Here is an 18,667-nt window from a genome sequence, read left to right as displayed (position 1 = left end):
TAAGGAGCCATTTGATATGACATGGAACACACAGCAAGCTTTCAATGTCTCTTATTCAAAAAGTGTCTACATCACAGAACACCTAATTTGGATATTTTCTTTGTTTAAACTGCAGACAAAAATAGACAAGCAAAATAAAGGGAGACGCTGCTATAATATAATTTTAAGACATGAAACATCTGATCCTAAAAGACAAATAATCAGAAGTATCTCACAACAAAAGCTTTTGAAATGAAAATCTAAAGCATTTTGAACTTCCCCTATTTCAAAATCCGTACAGTAAGATGGTAGACAATCCATCATTTGTTAACACAGATGATTCATTTATATCCATGCACCTGTAGTAAAAGTTTTTCTTTGACTGCTTACGACCATATATTGATCGAGACAAACAAAAAGCTAAAAAGCAATTCATAAACCATCAAACACAAAAGGCAGTTTTAAATTCATATCCAAAAGAACATTGTTAGGAGATTAGGAGCACACAAAGACATGATTTCAGTTCCACTTGAACATCACACATTATAAAAGATATATAGCAATAATTTTGCTTTGAATGCACCATTGATCTTGAATTCATCACAAAAAGACTATTCTTACGAGATTGTTATCAGCCTGTCAGGCTGACCAGGTCATTTAAGATCCTTACTCTTGGCAATGCCTAAAGGTGATTAACAACAAATGTTAAAGCTTGACCCATAAGTAACAAAATTGACCTTAGGTCATTGAGGAATCTAAACATTCATCAATGCCTTTCTATTGCATAGAAAGCACCGGTAAAACATATCAATTGAAAATCAAAGGCCATGCCAGTGAATATAGATTCCATGAGTTTGCTTTTCACAATATTCTCATGGAAAGTTGAAAAATTTCAGAGAACTTTATCAGTGACAGAAGGTTGCAAACACCCTTGGAGAAGCAATATGTAAGTATTGAAAAGCATGGTCTTGTATTTCCCTTCTTGTAGAGGGTTTATAGTTTCAAAAATGCAAAGCTTGAAGCCAATATGTCTGCATTTTTCACTTGAATTTTCTCTAACATGGAACTGGCCATTAGCTGATGGATATGTATAGCCCATCCACACTAAAATATCCTCTATCTGATTGGATTATCATGCAAATCAAATTAAAATTTGTGTAGTTGAACGGTTACAGGACAAGAGTAGTTCAAAATCCAAAAACCCAAACATGGATATCCCCTATGACCTATGCAAAAAACGGCAGACAATCTGTACAAAAGTTAGACACAAAACAAGATCTACAATGATAAAATTCTGTCTTGATTCCCATCAATAACAATGGCAGTTGTTTTCCTTCATCGAATGGTCAATTTTACTGTCACCCAATGCTTGTTCCTCAAACCCCAGGCACAATTCAGTGTCCTCGGGGTTTTGCTGCAGGAGCATGGAGGTGTATGATATGTTTGATTGATTCAAAGGCACCACTTGAAAATTCAGGCCCTGTGATGTAAGCTCTAGCTTACTGGATGAGTCAAATGCAGGAGGCCCTATAACACCATTCACTGAAAATGGGGCATAGGGGAGTTGTTGTTGATGCTGCTGGTGCTGAAACAACTTGGAGGAGGAACTGTTTGAAGTAACAGAGCCTACAATAGACATGGGGAATGCAGGGACAGTGCCTGAACCTGTTGCTTGCATGATGGCCGGTTCGGCCTTATGAAGAAGCCACTGGATTGTTTCCCCATCTGATTTGTGGCCCAATTCTTTAGTTAACTGGAAGATCCTGGCTGCACATGCTGCAGGCATCCTGATTCTCCTGCCTCGCCCATTCACCTTGGTATGCCTATCTTTATTGGAGGATCTCTTGGGCGTCAGCCTCTTCCTCGTCAGCTCTGTCGATTGGGAACTACTCTCCCGCAACACCATCTGCTGCTCCCCCTGCATTTGCATTTCTTCAGAATCCATTTCCACAAGCAATCCCGTATGGCCTATAGATATATGTATTCAAAAAAGATAAAGTAAGCCTCTGCAAATCTGTATCTGCTAGGAACACATAACTGAACTGGGTCTCTGAAAATTTGTATTTGCTAGAAACATTGAACTGAAATGGGACTCGGCAATACTGATTCTGCTATCTATATGAATACAAGATTTTGACAGCCCTAATGTACCTTCTCGAAAATAGAAATTTCTAAGCAAAATCACACCAGTTTCTCCAGTTACAAGGCATCCAGATGCGAATGTTGCTTCATTTCGTATTCGAGATTTTCGGATTAGGGATCAATTTTTGCACCAGTCAGTTACCTGCCATGAGAAATATTCAACGTCATATGGCGTCTCTGTTCAACTATTGATATCTTGAATGGGAAGTAAATGGGTATATGCATATTCAATCATATGATTCATCAGTAGGGATTGCCAAGGCCCCCTTATCAGATCATAGAAACCATGGATGGGCATTTGTTGGTTATTGGTAATTCAAACGGTGAAATTTTAAGAAGCTAGAAAAAATAAACATAAATCAATAAACAAATTAGTGAAGTACCAAGAAGAGAAGCCAACATTTACCTGTGCATGAAGCTAAGGACCATCAGATCTGAAAAAGAAAGAGATAAAACACCATTAATGTTCGCTCGTGTGTGGAAACTTGTGCATTTGGGGTGTTGGGAATTTGCATGTTTAGAGGCATGCAAAGCTAAGTAGGCAATTCTGCTGATTTGGAGCCCCATTGTCACTGTTTTGCATTAGACTAGGGCATGGGCTCGAAATATCTTTACTACCAACCTTGTTTGTGACTAAATTTGGCCATTTGATAATATTGTTTTACTGGAATATCTTATTCGAATGGTCAACTCGCGATATTCAAAAGCATGTCATTTTCCCATGGGGCTTGTCTTATTCATCAACGTGCTTATCTTGTGGCGTATAACTAAGCAGACACCATGCCCTATGCCTCTGACTACTATCTTTTCTTATTACTCCCTCACGCATTTCAACATGACCGGCTATGCTAAATTTGATGGCCGTATGACTGTATTTATACATTTTGGTCATTAAAAAGACATTTTTTTAAAAAGATGTATCATATTGGGAAGAAATAAAAGCTTCGCATGGGTAGTCTCACTGAACCTAATAAACATAACTAGTACTTGCATCTAAAGGAGGGGCAAAGATTACGCTCATAAAAAATATTTGTAAATTATTATATGATCGATGTATATTATTATTTATTGTGTTTATATTTTTTAATATCATTTGAGATATAATATTATCTAAAATTATGAAATTCAATTTTTTAAACTTTAAAAAACAAATAATTAATATTGTATTTATTGATTATATATCTAAAATATGTAAAAGAAATGTTTTTAGTTTCTTATTCTTATATTCATAAGAAGATAATCTTTAAAAGAATATGATATTTTAACCACCTTACATAAATTAAGTGTTAGTATGTGACGACTGATCATATTGTTGGGCTTAAATTTTGGTAACTTTGTCAGCCACATTTTCCTCCCTAATTATTTAACGCGGGAGTGCAGGAGGCAGAGCCCCTCATGTATGCTCATTATTTCATAAAGGAGTTGGTTAGGGTTTTGGTATGTAAGCCAACATTTATGAACCGCCAAAAAGGCTTATAAATAAGTGGTTGTGTAATGTAAAAGAGACCATATTATAATTTGCTCTTCGTTGGATAATAGAAAAGAAGTTGACGGTTGTTTCTTTGGTGGATGTAGCCCACATTGGGTGAACCACGTTAACTCACTATGTTATTGTGTTTTGTTATTTTGTCTTTCTTATTCTTCATTATTTCCAATATTTTTTAATTGCTCGGGTCTACCTTAAAACCCTAACACTAAGTTGATCTTTTTGTCTTTTCCTTGAAAAAAATATTAAACAAATCAATGATTTTTGTAGTCACATAAATTGATGTAAAAATGCCCCAGTGTTAGAGAGAATATCTCCTGATGCCTATGTTTGATTGGTTGATGAGTTGTTTTGATGAATCATAGCAGCCCCGTTGAGACTAGGTCATTTGTGATAAATGTCTGTTGTAGTCTAGGTTTGCCATGATCAATTACCTGTTGAGACCCGAAGATACTTGATCAAAGTATTTGTTGATAGTCTAGGTTGAAACTTAAGAAAGTTTGTAACAAAACAACAGATGTGTATTGATATGTGTAGGAGGAGCTTCACGTGTTACAGATGCGGGAGAGGCATCCTACCACACAGCGGTTGCGGGCGCAGTTGACGGAGGCAAAGATAGATTGCGTCTATGCGACGGGCTTGTATGACATGATATACCTACCCGTGATTCGGATGAATCGCAGTCTATTGACGGCCTTGGCGAAGCGATGGCACAGTGAGACATGCACGTTTCACTTGGCGATGGGAGAGATGACGGTAACTCTAGAGGACGTATGGAGGATTTTGCACATCCCGATCAGAGGGGAGTCGGTTACATATGATCGTCATTTAGGGACAATAGCCATAGAGAGGATCTTTGTAGATGATGTATACATCGAGGATGGCTCTATGGCGTGGGAGAAGATAGCAGCGTTGTATGAGCCTCTACCCCCAGTTCTAGTAGGTATCGTTGGGGGTTTGTTGTGCCCCGATCGACAGTCACATGGATTGGTAGTTAGGTGGAGTCAGGTGATAGAGCAGATGGCGACAAAGGGGATCTGCTATGCATGAGGGCCATGTGTACTAGCACACCTTTACAGAGACTTACCTGAGGTAGTGTACTGAGAGGCTAGATCACTAGGGGTAGGGATCACATTGTTGCATGTCTAGGCTTGGGAGCACCTGTCAATCACACGGTCGGTCAGCTTGAGGTTTAGGGCGATAGATCAGCCCTATGCGTATATGTATGGAGGGTTGATGAGCCAGCCCCATCTGGGGAAGTTGGAGTTTTGGCAGCAGGCTTTAGATAGTTTAGATACAATCATATGGAGGCCATACCTTGAGTGCAAGCCCTGGGAGGATGATGGAGAGGAGCTAACATATGTATTTATGACACATTTTTTGATTGGTCGTACATCCTACTCGGTGGAGAGACAAGTTTCAAGTAGAGTGATGAGGCATTTTGGACGAAGGCAGGGAGGGGTTCAAGGGAGTATGCACGGGTAGTGCGGGAGAGGTTTCAGTGGGGACCAGTGTTACCTTATGATCAGGCCCTAGAAGAGTTCCGGACCTTACAGGCAAGACCATGGTAGATGAGGCCAAAGATTGTGGATGCAGGAGTGACAAAGGAGTACACGCAGTATCGTACCACACATTCAATTCCACGCATTTCAGATCCAGTCGAACCCATACCACCATTTGAGGATGACAGAAGATGACGACAGAGGAGGAGAGGAGGCAGGGGTGGAGGAGGACGAGATGGTGATGGTCGAGGAGGACGAGATGGTGGGGGAGGTTTTGGTGGAGCGGGAGGAGGTGGTGGTGGTGGGGGTGGGGGTGGATCATTTCCCATCAACCCAATCAAGCCAGTTACTATGTCTACACAGGCATATCGACTCATGCACGCCTAGACTATCAACAGATACTTTTTGATCAAGTATCTTGGGGTCTCAATAGGTAATCAATTATGGCAAACCTGGACTACAAAAGGCATTTATCACAATGACCTAGTCTCAACGGGGCTACTATGATTCACCACAAACAACCTACAATGCAAACACTAACAATTGATCAACCAATCAAACACAATCAACATGGACAATTACATCAATTGTCTAAGTCACAACAGGTCACTTTGATTCACTTACTCAAACTTTATCCTGTCCAAGCGAACAACTGACATCAACTGTCACGCTTTGACTCAACCAGGGCAATTCAATCGATTGCACTAGATTGTCCAACCAATTTTAATCAATTGTATAGCATCAATCAAAAGCACAACACCACATTTTCACTGTATCTCCTGCATGACCTAAGGGTACTCACTGGCTTGCCATTTCTCTGTTTTACCCTCGTTTTCCTCCATTCTTTCACCATTATTTATAAATTCTTCTATTCTCCCTCCCCTCAACTTCTTTCGCTTTTTTGAGAAATCGCCCTATTTTTCAAAAAAAATTCGGCCCATCTCTCAAGGGGGCATACTACCCACTAAATTAACATTTATGGGGCATATTTCTTCACACCTATCTTTCTTTCTTTGAAACAACGCGATAAACCGCACCATCTCAAAGAGGGGCAGATGTAGTCACATAAATTTGTCCACTTAATTAAATGAATATTTACTATTTATTTAATTATTTAACCATCAATAATCAGTTAATTAAATTAATATTTAATTAATTTCATCCTCAACCTCTTCTCCTATTAATTAAATAAATTAATTCATTAACCCACATTTTAAATCAATTAAATGAATAAAGCACAATTATTTAATTTAACCCCCTTTCCCCACTTAAATAAATAATAAAATATTTATTTAAATCCCTAAACTACCCCCCCACTTGCATTCTCCTACAAATGCATGTTGCACCTATTTAGTTGAAATAAATGAATTTTATTTTAATTAAAATCCTATTTTCTCTCACCCACCAAACCCACTAAATTCTTCTAATCCATTCTAGACTCTTCTAACCCATTCTAGATTCTTCTAATCCATTTTAAAATTAGCCTAATCTCATCCCCTAATTATTGTCACATTCCTAAGCAACTTGGAGTCACTTCTCAAAGCCTCAAAGTCTTTGAAAAGCATTAAAGGCTTTATGTAGATTCAACAAGTTAACCCCCAAAGTCTTACATAACCATTTATGGCTCTTACATAACCATTTATGGTTAAACTCAACTCACCCACATGGTTAGAGACTTTCCCTCTAACTCAACCCTCATTTAACTCATGGGTCTCTTCAAGCATTCATTGTTTTGACCATGGTTATCCCCACTAACTCTTGCACAAGAGTTTGCCCATTGGATAAAGGCATTATTCATTGGATAAAGGCATTATTCATTGGATAAAGGTTGTATTCATTCAACTCAAGCCTAACCTTACTTCCCAGGGTAAGCTTCAAGTCATCTCAAGCATTTAATTTTTCTTCCCTCTCCTCTCAAGTCATCTCATGTTGGCATTTATCATCCTGGGATTGGGTTGAAAGGATCACATGGATCATAAACCCATCAATCATGGCCCTTGTTGAGATTACTCAATCTCAACCATCCATTGCCCTATTTTTCCTATAAATAGAGCCCATTCCTTCTTAATCCAAATCCATAAATATTGTATGCTTCTAACCTATAGTAAAATTGAGAGAGCATTTAGGAGCAAAATAATATCTAGTTTGTTATTTTGGTTAAAATCAATATAGATTAATTAGGCGTTTTCTCATATCTAGTTTTCTTGCATTTGCATAGTCTTTTATCTTCATTATTCATAAATCTTGAATCTCCATAAGACATCCATAGTAGTGCAAAAAGTCGAGGGCTACACTCATGTGGATATTGGAGAGGAGAGGAACAAGGGAGGAGCAGCTATGAGCATTTTGGAAAGCATTTGGAAGGGTTTAGTGTCTTTCCTCCATTTTTGTGTGTTTTCCATAATATGTTTGATATCTCTCTTGATATGCATGCTTAGGATTGTAGTTTCTTTCATCTTTCATTTTTGATTGATGCTACTAACACTAACGTTTGACTTGTCTTGTGTTCCTAACATCCTTTTTGCAGTGCATCAATTTCTAATGCTACCAGCAAAGGAAGAGAAAGGACATTTAATATTCATTAATTATCAATGTGTAAGATGTTCTTCCCAATTAAGTTCATCTAAATGATACCTCGATTTCTTCTAGAGTCTGCTCTTTAGTTTAGGCACAAAAAGGGCCACAAATATTTAAGTGAAAAGCATATGATGGCATAAAGCAAGAATGTTCCTATAGAAGGTAAATCCCTCAAACAATTAGCTATTGAACAAATAGCATAAATCTAGCTTGGACATACGTAGTCATGGTAGAGTAAATTTGTAGTCATGGTCACCAATGAAGAAGATGACAATTTGCTAGTGTTGCTAACTACCAACCAATCCCTTAAGATTAACTGGAAGTATTTGTAGCAACTGAAAAAAATATTAAATATATCTTTTAAGGCGTTCCCTTGTTATATACTCAATTGGAAAGAAAACCCTAACTAAGCCAAGTCTAACTCATGAACTAATTATTCGTATTCCCCATGTGGAAATCATAGGATACATGTTATTAGGTAGATAACAAATGTTGGGCACTTCTAGAAACTATTTGTTTCATCAAAAAAAGCATATGTTGACACGAGCCTGAGTTACGAGTGCTTTAGTGATCTACAGAAGAATAAAGGCAATGCTAACCCATCACAAGTTGACATAAGAGGTATTGCTTAGAGTTTAAGAAGGCATCAAACTAAAATACATCAATATAGTAATTAATCATGTCAATCAAATTGTTGCATAATTAGGCTATATTGACAAAAGAAATGAGAAGTGTTTAGATGGACACCTACAATGGATCCATGAATGTTTATCTCTCCACATTGAAAGAAAAAAATTCTAAAAAACAAAGCACAAAGGTTTAAGTTTGGTAAATTATATGGAAAGAAGAAAAGACTGACACTTGTCAATGGAAAAGTGGTAGGTAGAGAAGTCTCGATAAATTTGTCTTGCTGAAGAGAATAAGCATGTATGAGAATGCCATGTCATAGCACACTGAACTAATAAAAAATACTCTACAACATTCAAATGCATGCATATGTTCCACCTTTCGAGTTGCATGTGTTAGAAAGTAATAGACACCATACACATGGGCCTGTAAAAGCAAGGTGTCACTCCCAATATAGAGGAGGGAAGGCTGAAGGTTCCAAATGCTAGAGTGATTATTGTGCGAGACCAGGAGGACTCCCAACATGAATGAAGAGATTTAAAGATAACAACAATTGTAGAGTATATGGAGATATTCTAATAAAGGAATGAGAGTAAGTTTCTTAGTGACTGATAGAGACATACAAGCCATGGGTAAGTGCAAAGGACAAAGGATTACCTTTCTGATTAACATCAAACATTAAAATATAGTGGTCAGTGAGTCTAAGTTAATTATTCATATCGTATAAAAGTCTTGGTGGTTGAAAAAAATTCACGCTCATGGTTATAGTTTGAAGATACAAAAGCTTTTGATTTTTGAATAGAAAGAATATGCCTTTATATATATATATATATATATATATATATATATATATATATATATATATATGTATATGTATATGTATATGTATATGTATATGTATATATATATGTATATATATATATATATATATATATATATATATATATATATATGTATGTATATATATATGTATGTATATGTATATGTATATATATGTATATGTATATGTATATATATATAGATACATATATATATATACGTGTATCTATATATATATACATATACATATATATATATATATATATATATATATGTATGTACATACATACATATGTATGTACATACATACATATGTATGTACATACATACATATGTATGTACATACATATGTATGTACATACATATATATATGATGAATTTACTAGCATTTGATTACAATACTTTGTAGTTGCACATTCAAATAAATAGAATGTTATGGGTCTCTTAAATGCACTACAAAGTATTGTAATCAAATGCTAGTAAATTCATCATATATATATATATATATATATATATATATATATATATACATACATATATATATGTACATACATATATATATGTACATACATATATATATGTACATACATATATATATGTACATACATATATATATGTACATATATATATATTCTATTATGAAAGATTTAAGAGACCCATAACATTCTATTTATTTGAATGTGCAACTACAAAGTATTGTAATCAAATGCTAGTAAATTCATCATGTACACTATAAGTTATAGTTTCATTCTCTAATAAAAATTAATTATCCATTTTCCAACAAATTTAATTTATAAACTATGTAATAAATTTAAATATGCTATTGTTTCTAGTTATTGAAAAAATTCAGATTATTTGATCACGAAAATAAAAACCTAGTGATTAACTTTGCAAACAAGTTGCAATGTTGGGACATATTATGGAAAATGTCAATTTGCATGGGCAACTTGGTGGTTTAGCCATTTCATATGATTTAGGTTGACAACTTCCAGTTTAAAACCCTCTCTAGAATCTATACAACATTAACCCTTTTGAATGATTGTATTATACATGTATTCCTTTTAATTGTTAAACAATGCTTTGTAAAGATTTATCATAATATAAATTGAACCTTCTACCATGTGAAGTCAGCAATGTTATGGTGAAGACAATATTATGGTTCTACATTTTGTGTTCATTTGCTTTCTTATACTCTTTTGCCCTTTACTAACGTTAACACACTTGATTAAGTGGCTAGATTTGGTGTAAATAATTAAGAAAGCTAATAATGGTTGCAACATGCAATACCTATGAGGAAACTTGTGAATATTTGCATAATGGTTTAAATGAAGGGTTTGATTGCAAACAACAAGCATATTGATTACTAATGGTCCATCTGGAATCTATTCAATAGCAAAGGAGGGGTATTTCCCTTTCTACGGACTCTTAGAGAACTTGCAGTTTAGCTAGAATAAAATACAAACTATAATATGGAATTTGAAGGATAATTATGCTTTTTAAAGAAAAAAGTTTTATCTAAGCTCCCCAATGCTATAAATTCAAAGTTGCAGATGGTTGAATGGCAAAACCAATTGTATAAATAATAAGTGGCAAATGATGCAACTTGAATAGTAATTTTGCATGCATAAAATTCCAATGATAGTGTTGTTGTATGTTGTGTTGTGTAAGATTCCAATTATGGCATGACTATATGATAGCAAGAAGAAAACCATAAACTAGCGGAAGAATGCCATATACTAGCATGAGACGGGTTTGGGTGAAAACCCCACGCAATATAGCCTATCGTCCAATTAAATAACTTGGACTGAATAATGAGAAATGAGTTCAAGCAAGAAAGATTGTTAATATAAATATTTATTATGTTTTTGAAAGAAAATAAGAAGGTTGGGATATTTAGTTTTGTTGTGCCTTGCACCTCCTTTTTGTGTTGTTTTCTATAGTTTGTGCTTCATGTATTTAGTTCAAGGTTTAGTTGGTTTTTTTTTTTGGTCCCCTCCCTTATGTATTTTTGTCTCTTTTTATGAGAGTTTCAAGACTTCCAAAGTTCCCAGAACTCTTTTGGTTCCTATCGAGTCTTGGGTCTTGATGGGAACTAAGGTTCCAAGTTCACCTTACCAACTAGTTCTCGCTCCTCTTTTTTTCTTTAAAGTTCACTCTGGGTGGCAAGTCATGATTAGGACTTGGAACCCGGTTCTTAGTCCTTCCTCTAGCCCATGACGTGTGAGCTAACACTCAACCACCAACCTTCTTGCAGATTTATAGCACATGTGTGTAGACCTTGTGGGATTATATACCTTTGTCCCTTCTTTCCATTTCAACCTATGCTTTCAACCTTTTCTTTCCTCTTTCGCCCTTATGACCTTTGCGAGCTATGATTTTGAATGGATCGGGTGCCTTATTTGTGATCTTTCTTATGTTCATATTAATTTCATAGAATGTGTGTCAGTTTGTGTTTCCCCTTTCTTTTTTATTTCTCCTCTACTTTGTTGTTTGATTGTGAGGTGAGTTGGTTTCTTCCCACTTTCTTTTTGCATATTCTTTTCATTTTTGGGGGGTCGTTTACCTTCATTTTAGGATTTCTCTTCTTATAATTGTGGTGTCTATTTGGTTTCTTTATGCTTTTTTGGTTGTAGACACATAAAATTTTCTTGCACCTACATATGCCAATTTTACTAATTATTCTTCTTGATAATTAAATAATTTCACCTATTTAATTATTTTGTCTTTATTCTTCCACAATAACATTATTCTTCAATTTCAAAACCCATGATTCGAATTTTCTCTAATTCCATTATCAATTATTCAATTAATCATTTTCTTCCAATATTAATTAAATAATCTTATTACCTGATTAATCTTGATTATCCACTTTAATTAAATTATATTTATTATTTAATTAAATCAATTTCTACTATATTCTCATAATTAATTTTTTTTTTTTAAATACTTAATTAGCTAATTATGTCATCTTAATTAAATAAATTTCCAAATTTATTTAATTTTACCTCTCATTTCAAATAAATTTCATCTCTCCAAATTCAAATCAACTTCATTTCCCTCTCACTCCAATTTCAATTTCATGTTTTCAAAAACCCAAATTTCTTCCTAATGACATTTCATTTCAAATTTCCTACATAACATGTGGAAATTCCTAACTACCACTAACACTCAGTTCTAGCTAGTGAGCCAACAATCACTTTTTCTAAGTAGTTAGTTACTTCCCCTCTTATTGAAATCACCTTTTTCTGACTACTCAATCAATTGAGTTCCACTCTCAATCAAATCTCTTAACCAATCAATCAAGTGATTTATTTCCTAAATCACATTTAGTTTCATTGAGTGATTATCCAACCACTTTGTCTCATGAAATCCTATCCATTGATCAATTATGTTTCCAAATCAATCTCGACCATTGAATCAAATTTCAAAAAATCTATAAATTCAAGCTCATATCTATGTTTTCAACAAACACTATCTTCGTATTCTTGTGCTTCTATCTTGAAGGTTTTCATGTGACTTTGAGATCCATCATCCAACACAAGGAAAAGAAGAAAATTGGAGGCCAAGTTCTTGGTAATCAACATTGAGTTTTCTTGGTTCATTATTGTTTCATTTTGTGGATTTTCTTAAGTACTCTTTCATTATGTTATGATTGGAGTTTGTTATTAGATTTAAGGTTTACTTGTTGCCTTATTAAGTCTAATTAACATGTTGATTTTCCCCTTGTACACATCATTCATATGAATTTGGTTGTATTCCTTTTTTATTTAAGTATCTTTGGTGAATTTTCTATACTTAGCATGGGTGGATTTTGAACCTACAACCTCTCACTTGGTTACTCAAGTCACAAGTCTTTATGCCCATTATAATACTACCCACCTTTTGACATTTTTCTTCATAGCCAACTAGGTCTCAATTCCTAATTGAAACATGTAACTTAGCTCCTAGTCCTCGCTTTGTTCCACCACTTGGTCCCATATCTTCATATTGTTTTTAAGATGTTTCAAGTCTTGTATAGTGGATATCACCAAGGACTTGGAACCTAGTTCGACATCTACATTCTCACCCACTCACAATAAATAAATCCATGTGCACCTTAACATTATTCTTTATTTCCAATTGGGTCTTGAGACCTATTTGTAACTTGGAACCTAGGTTTCAAGTTCTTGATCCCTCTCATAACATGTGTACCCACTCCTCCATAATAAGTTTTTTGATATATGTTTCTTTCAAGGCCCAGGTTCTCATTTCTTCCCAAAACCCAACTTTGACTTCCCAATTGGTCTTTATAGTTTATATTATTTCCATTTTAATCTTGGGGTCTTATAGGAACCTAAGATCAAGTTCTAGGTTCATGTTCCTACCCGACCTAAATGAAAAAACATAATTTGGTGAAAGAATCTAACTCCCAAAATCCTCAAGGAATCTTCAAGTGGGTTTTTTTTAAATATTTATCATCCTTAGAAGCCCAAGTAATGAGTATAAAATGCAAACATGGAGCTTGTTAGGTTCTTTTGTTTCATGTAGAATGACTAACAAAGCCTCTAAGAAGTTGGAAAATATTCTACAACAATGAAGTGTGAATTCCAAGGAATCCCGAGGGTCTCCAAGATCACCTCCTATGTAAAAAATATCATTGACATGGGTCTTGGGCATATTGACCTTAAAAAAATTAGGAAAATGACCTTAAGAGACGAAACTATTGTAAGATCCAAAATCATAGCTAATCTAGCTTCCTTCCAAATCCCAAAACTAATCCTATAATGCCCTACTCAATATGACACAAATACCCAAACTTGTAGGGACTCTGATTGTAATATTATGCTCAATATCAACCCAAACTTCATAATCCACATCTTTTGCATGCCATTCAATGTAGTTTTAAAGACTATAATAAAGGAGTAGGCACAAGCAACATTTGATGAAAATGAACAACACAAAGTCATATATCTAAAAAAGTATTGGTTAGCAAATCCAAAAAAGGCTATAACCAATATTCCCAACAATCTCACTAGAGAAGATTTCCAAGGTGAGATTGATGATATTATCACTTTGTTGAGCAAAGTTACGGGAAAGCCAAAATCTAAAGCCTATCATACCTAGATGTATCAATTCATCTACATCATTCTGAAGGATGTTGAGTATATTGAGTCGGCACATTTGGTTAGTGATAGTTTACATTACTAGCTAAGTAATGTCTAAACAACTAAGAAGTTCTTTATGATTTTTATCTTGTTTATTTGTTGGCAAGGCAAGGCACATTCCCCAGTTCAATGATAGAAGGAATACTAGGTGAAGGGGGTGGATAGTAGAAGGTCTAGGAACACTATACTTGATTTGAACTTAAAGAATTCCAAAAGCACTACAAAAGGGTCAATGCCCTATTCTGTTAGTATTTAACGGTGACTAAGAGGAGGGGTGAATCAGTCAAAGCAATTTATTCATAATTCAACCATTCAAACTGACCGGTCTGCAACTATCCTTCATATTGTCTTAAACATTGTGTAAATCATGAAAGTAAATAACATCAAAGAAAAGAGATTTACATGCACACATAAGTATCACATAACATGGGAAATTATACATGGAAACCCTCGGTTAGAGGGAGAAAACCATGGTGGGGATAACCCACAATCTCTCTTACTGTAGTGAAAAAGAGTGGCTTGTTTAATTTGCTTACAATCAGTTCTTTTTTAGAACATCACCTTGTTATAAGTGACTGGTATTCAGTTAATAATACCTTAGAACCTATTAAAGTTTACCTTGCTAGAGGATTTTACAACTTCATATTTGAAATGACTCTGTTAAGAGATTTTACATAAAGAACCGGTTAAGGTTCACCCTATTAAGGGATTTACAATGTTGTAATTGTTAGAAGGCAACAAAGATGATTGATCTATCTGATGACACTACCTTTGTCTCATCAATCCGCTCTACATACTCTATTCTGTTGATCGGTGTCAACTTCACCATTTCATACCCCTTTCTCCTGCACTCTATTTTTGCTCCCCATGTTTTCACTTTCACAAATCTCTTTCGCATTCTCAACAACACCAATTCAAAAATGAATGATATGGATATATTAGCCTATTGTTCTGGCGCTAACTTTCCCTCCAAAAATCAGATTCAAAATTTTGTTATCGCTCCTCAAATTACTCTCCAAAAATCATTCCAGGAATATCGGTCAAGACACCCATTCATGCCAATAAGTTCGTCGGTTGAAAAGGGAAGACTGTCGGTTCAATTGGATGTTAACTGGACATTTCCAAGTCTGTCGGTTGAGACTCCTATTATGCCAGTGTATCGATCAAATTATGCCTAACCAGTTACCTCCTTTATACCGGTCTATTATCTACTTAGTTGATTATCCTCCTATGTACTGATTTGTTCACTGCTTAGTTGGTTGACCTCCTGTGTGTCGGTCTACTCATTGCTTAGCCAGTCTACACTTTGCTTACCCTGTCTACAAACTTCTTAGCCAATCTATACTCTTCTTATCCATCTAACCTCTGTATACCAGTCTACTCATTGCTTAGTCGATCTACACTCTTCTTAGCCAGTTAACTCATTGTCAATAGGAATAGGAACTCTTGTTTTTTACCGATTATCCTGTACTTCTTTACTAATGGACTGTGAAGACTTATAAGATTATGTTTCCAACAATGACAACCACTGCATTCACTGGTCATACAAAATGCACCAAAATGCCAACAAACTCCCCCTTTGGTATTGGTGGAAAACACTACAAAAATGTGTCGGTTCTGACCCCTATAACCTTGTTTCATTTACCTCATAATATACAATCTCTACAAATAAACTCCTCCTTTTGACATCAATGGCAAAGACTACACAAAATGATTCATGAAAGTAAAGCAAAAATTTCTTAAAATTTTCTTGAGTTGCTTTCAAAGAGGATTCCCGTGAAGGCTTTACCTATTTCATGGTGGTGAAGTGTCCATGCAAAACTGTAACAAAATTCTCCATATCATTGACTGTTTTGCAGTCAGGTTCACTTATGAGGTGTTCTGCTTCTTTAACATTCCTTTCCATGAAATCAATAATTGGTGTCAGGTAGCACTGTAGCTCTAACAAGCTAAGACCTCATTTATCCTCTTCTTCTTTCAACCTATTGATTTCATGATTGAGTTGTTTAACCTTGCCACTAAAAATTGTTGTTGAGCTGGCAAGGGGATCAAAAGAACCTATCAAATTTTGAATTTCTCTTTGAGCCTGAGTTCTTTTATCTTCTAGATCTCTGATTAAATCAGTAAAACTTGAAGATTTGACCAATAATTGACCAACTTCATGTAGTATATTTTTGACCTCTTTTGTGCAGTTGGAGAGGGCAACTTTTCCAACTGATATTTATTCCATTAGTTTTTCTCCTCTCTTTGATTCATATTGTCTTACTACAACCTTCTCTAGATTGGTTTCCTCAGAACCGATTGTTGTTACAAGAGTGCCCAACTGATGAATGATGGGTGCATTGTCATCAACAACAATGTCAGGAATTAGGTCAGATAGAATTGTCTTGGCGGAATTGAGAATCTTGCCTTCTTTTTCTTTGCTCTCAATTTAGCCTTTTCAGCTTGAATTCTCAGTTTTTATGAGACTTTCATCAATTGCTTGGGGGTCATTTTCTTTATATCAATGACCGATTCTTCCTCTTCTTCCTCCTCTGTTTCATCTTCCTTTTCTATAGTCTCAACCTCAGAACTGGTTGCGGTGGTGAGTTTTACTTTCTTCTTTTCACTTTCCTTTTATAAGTCTAACTTCCTCTCTATCGAAGGAGTATCCATCACTGCTTTCTTATCTTCTACCTTCTTCTCTTCCTCTTTGCCTTTTTCTGACAGAATAGGATTTGGTGTAACTAAAGTTCTGTGAGGTGTATCTTCATAAATAATGTCTTCAATTGTCACCTCATCTTCACTAGGATCCTTAGTTTGATCAGCTCCTTTCACCGGTGTAGTATCAACTGATTGCTCGACATCCTTTGTTACATTGGGAATGTCTAACACAACATTTCCTATTATGTCCTCAACTGTGAAAAAATCAAAATCTTCAGTAGAGCCTTTTTCTTTACCTTTTCCTTTTTCAAGGGCATCTGCACTCTGATCCTGTTTCTTTCCCTTTGTTATTTCTTCTTCAGCTTCCTTTTGCTGATTCATGATTTTTTTCCACAAGGCAACACTTTCTTCATGTACAACTTCAACTTCACCTATAGCCACTCTCTCTGTTCTATTTCTGATCTTAAAATGTTGAATGCATGCTTCAGCCACTAGTGAAGCTTGATCAAGATCTAAATCATATTGCACTTCCATGAGTGCTTTTATCCTATGGTCTTTCTCAATGGCTAGAGCTATCTTCCATCTCCCCTCAATTTGATTTTGCAAATCTATTGGAATTATTCCATATAATTCGCTAGGAGTTCTACAAAACTTGTGCAAGTTCTAGATCAGAGCTTCTTCAATTCTTCTTTTGTCTTCTTCATTACAGAGGTAATATGTTCTCCCAACACCAGACAAACCTCCATATTCTTTAATCCCATGGACCAATTCATCAATTGTTGGAGCTATGTTTCTTCTACTTCTTCTAACCTCTTTAATTTCCACATCTGATTGGGTGTCGGTGTTATCACCCTCTTTTTCATCCTTTTTGGGCTTATTTTCAGCCTTTGTATCAACTTTTTCTTCACTCTTTTTCTTTCTGGTATAAGTTACTCCTACTGGTCTATCTTTACTTGGGGAAGATACAAGAGTACCTATGTCCTTTTCCTTTGTATATGTTGTTGGCTTGGTAGTTGCAGTCCCCTTGGGTTTTATCTTTGACACTTTCTTCTTTTCTCTTATAGGTTCTTCATCTTTATTAGGTTTGGCCCCTATTTGTTCACAAGTACCGGTGGAGGTAGTGGCACCAGATGCATCACCTCCATATTTTTTTGTCTAGGGTATCAATCATTTTTCTTACTTTCCTTTGTATGATTGGCTTCTTAAGTTCCTGTTTTATTTTGGAGCTTGCCTCCGCACAAGTTCCAAATCTCTTTGCCTTCTTGTCTATCAGTTTAGACAATAGCATGTTTGCATGAACTTTAACAATGTCTACTGCGACCTCATAACCCATAGGTGGAACCCAAAAGGTTTTGGTTTGAACCGCTTGAATGATGCAACAATCTGTGTCTATAAGAAAATAAATGTTATCTTTGTACTTCTGCACTATACCGGTTGGTATTCTTTCCCTTTTTTGCATCCTAATTTGAAATTCCTTAAAATATCCCCATATTGTTTCTCCAAACCTATCTCCTAAATCCCTAATCATTTCACTTATCTAAACCATGATAGGTTTTTCTTCAAACCATACTATATTACCCTTACCGAGAAAGAAGTTTTGCACATAGAAAAATATGCATACCAATAGTGAGCCATATTTGAAAGATTGCTTCTTGTCCTTCTTGATTCTCTCCATGTTCATCAGAAATTGGCTTCGGATCATCTCACAAATATCATATGCTGCATCCTCCTTGATTATTCGATAGGCA

The 18,667-nt window shown here is 35.3% G+C and overlaps 1 protein-coding gene across 1 annotated transcript; it reads right to left on the bottom strand.

Moving 5' to 3' along the window:
- Positions 1–703: 703 nt before the first annotated feature.
- Positions 704–2,239, bottom strand: LOC131047397 (transcription factor TCP20). Its single transcript, XM_057981279.2, has 2 exons — positions 2,131–2,239; positions 704–1,947 (listed from the first exon to the last, which is right to left on the bottom strand). The coding sequence occupies exon 2, from the start codon at positions 1,922–1,924 to the stop codon at positions 1,289–1,291; it is 636 nt and encodes a 211-aa protein (XP_057837262.1). The 5' UTR covers positions 1,925–1,947; positions 2,131–2,239; the 3' UTR covers positions 704–1,288.
- Between the last annotated feature and the right edge of the window lie 16,428 nt (positions 2,240–18,667).

Source organism: Cryptomeria japonica, chromosome 4, assembly GCF_030272615.1.
Source record: "Cryptomeria japonica chromosome 4, Sugi_1.0, whole genome shotgun sequence".
In the NCBI taxonomy this organism is placed as follows: Eukaryota; Viridiplantae; Streptophyta; class Pinopsida; order Cupressales; family Cupressaceae; genus Cryptomeria; species Cryptomeria japonica.
Note: the sequence above shows the minus strand (reverse complement) of the source record. Positions and strands in the feature narration are given on the sequence as shown.

Bases quoted from the DNA above. Each gene is read 5' to 3' on its own strand.
- LOC131047397 (XM_057981279.2), bottom strand. From the start codon at position 1,924: ATGGATTCTGAAGAAATGCAAATGCAGGGGGAGCAGCAGATGGTGTTG.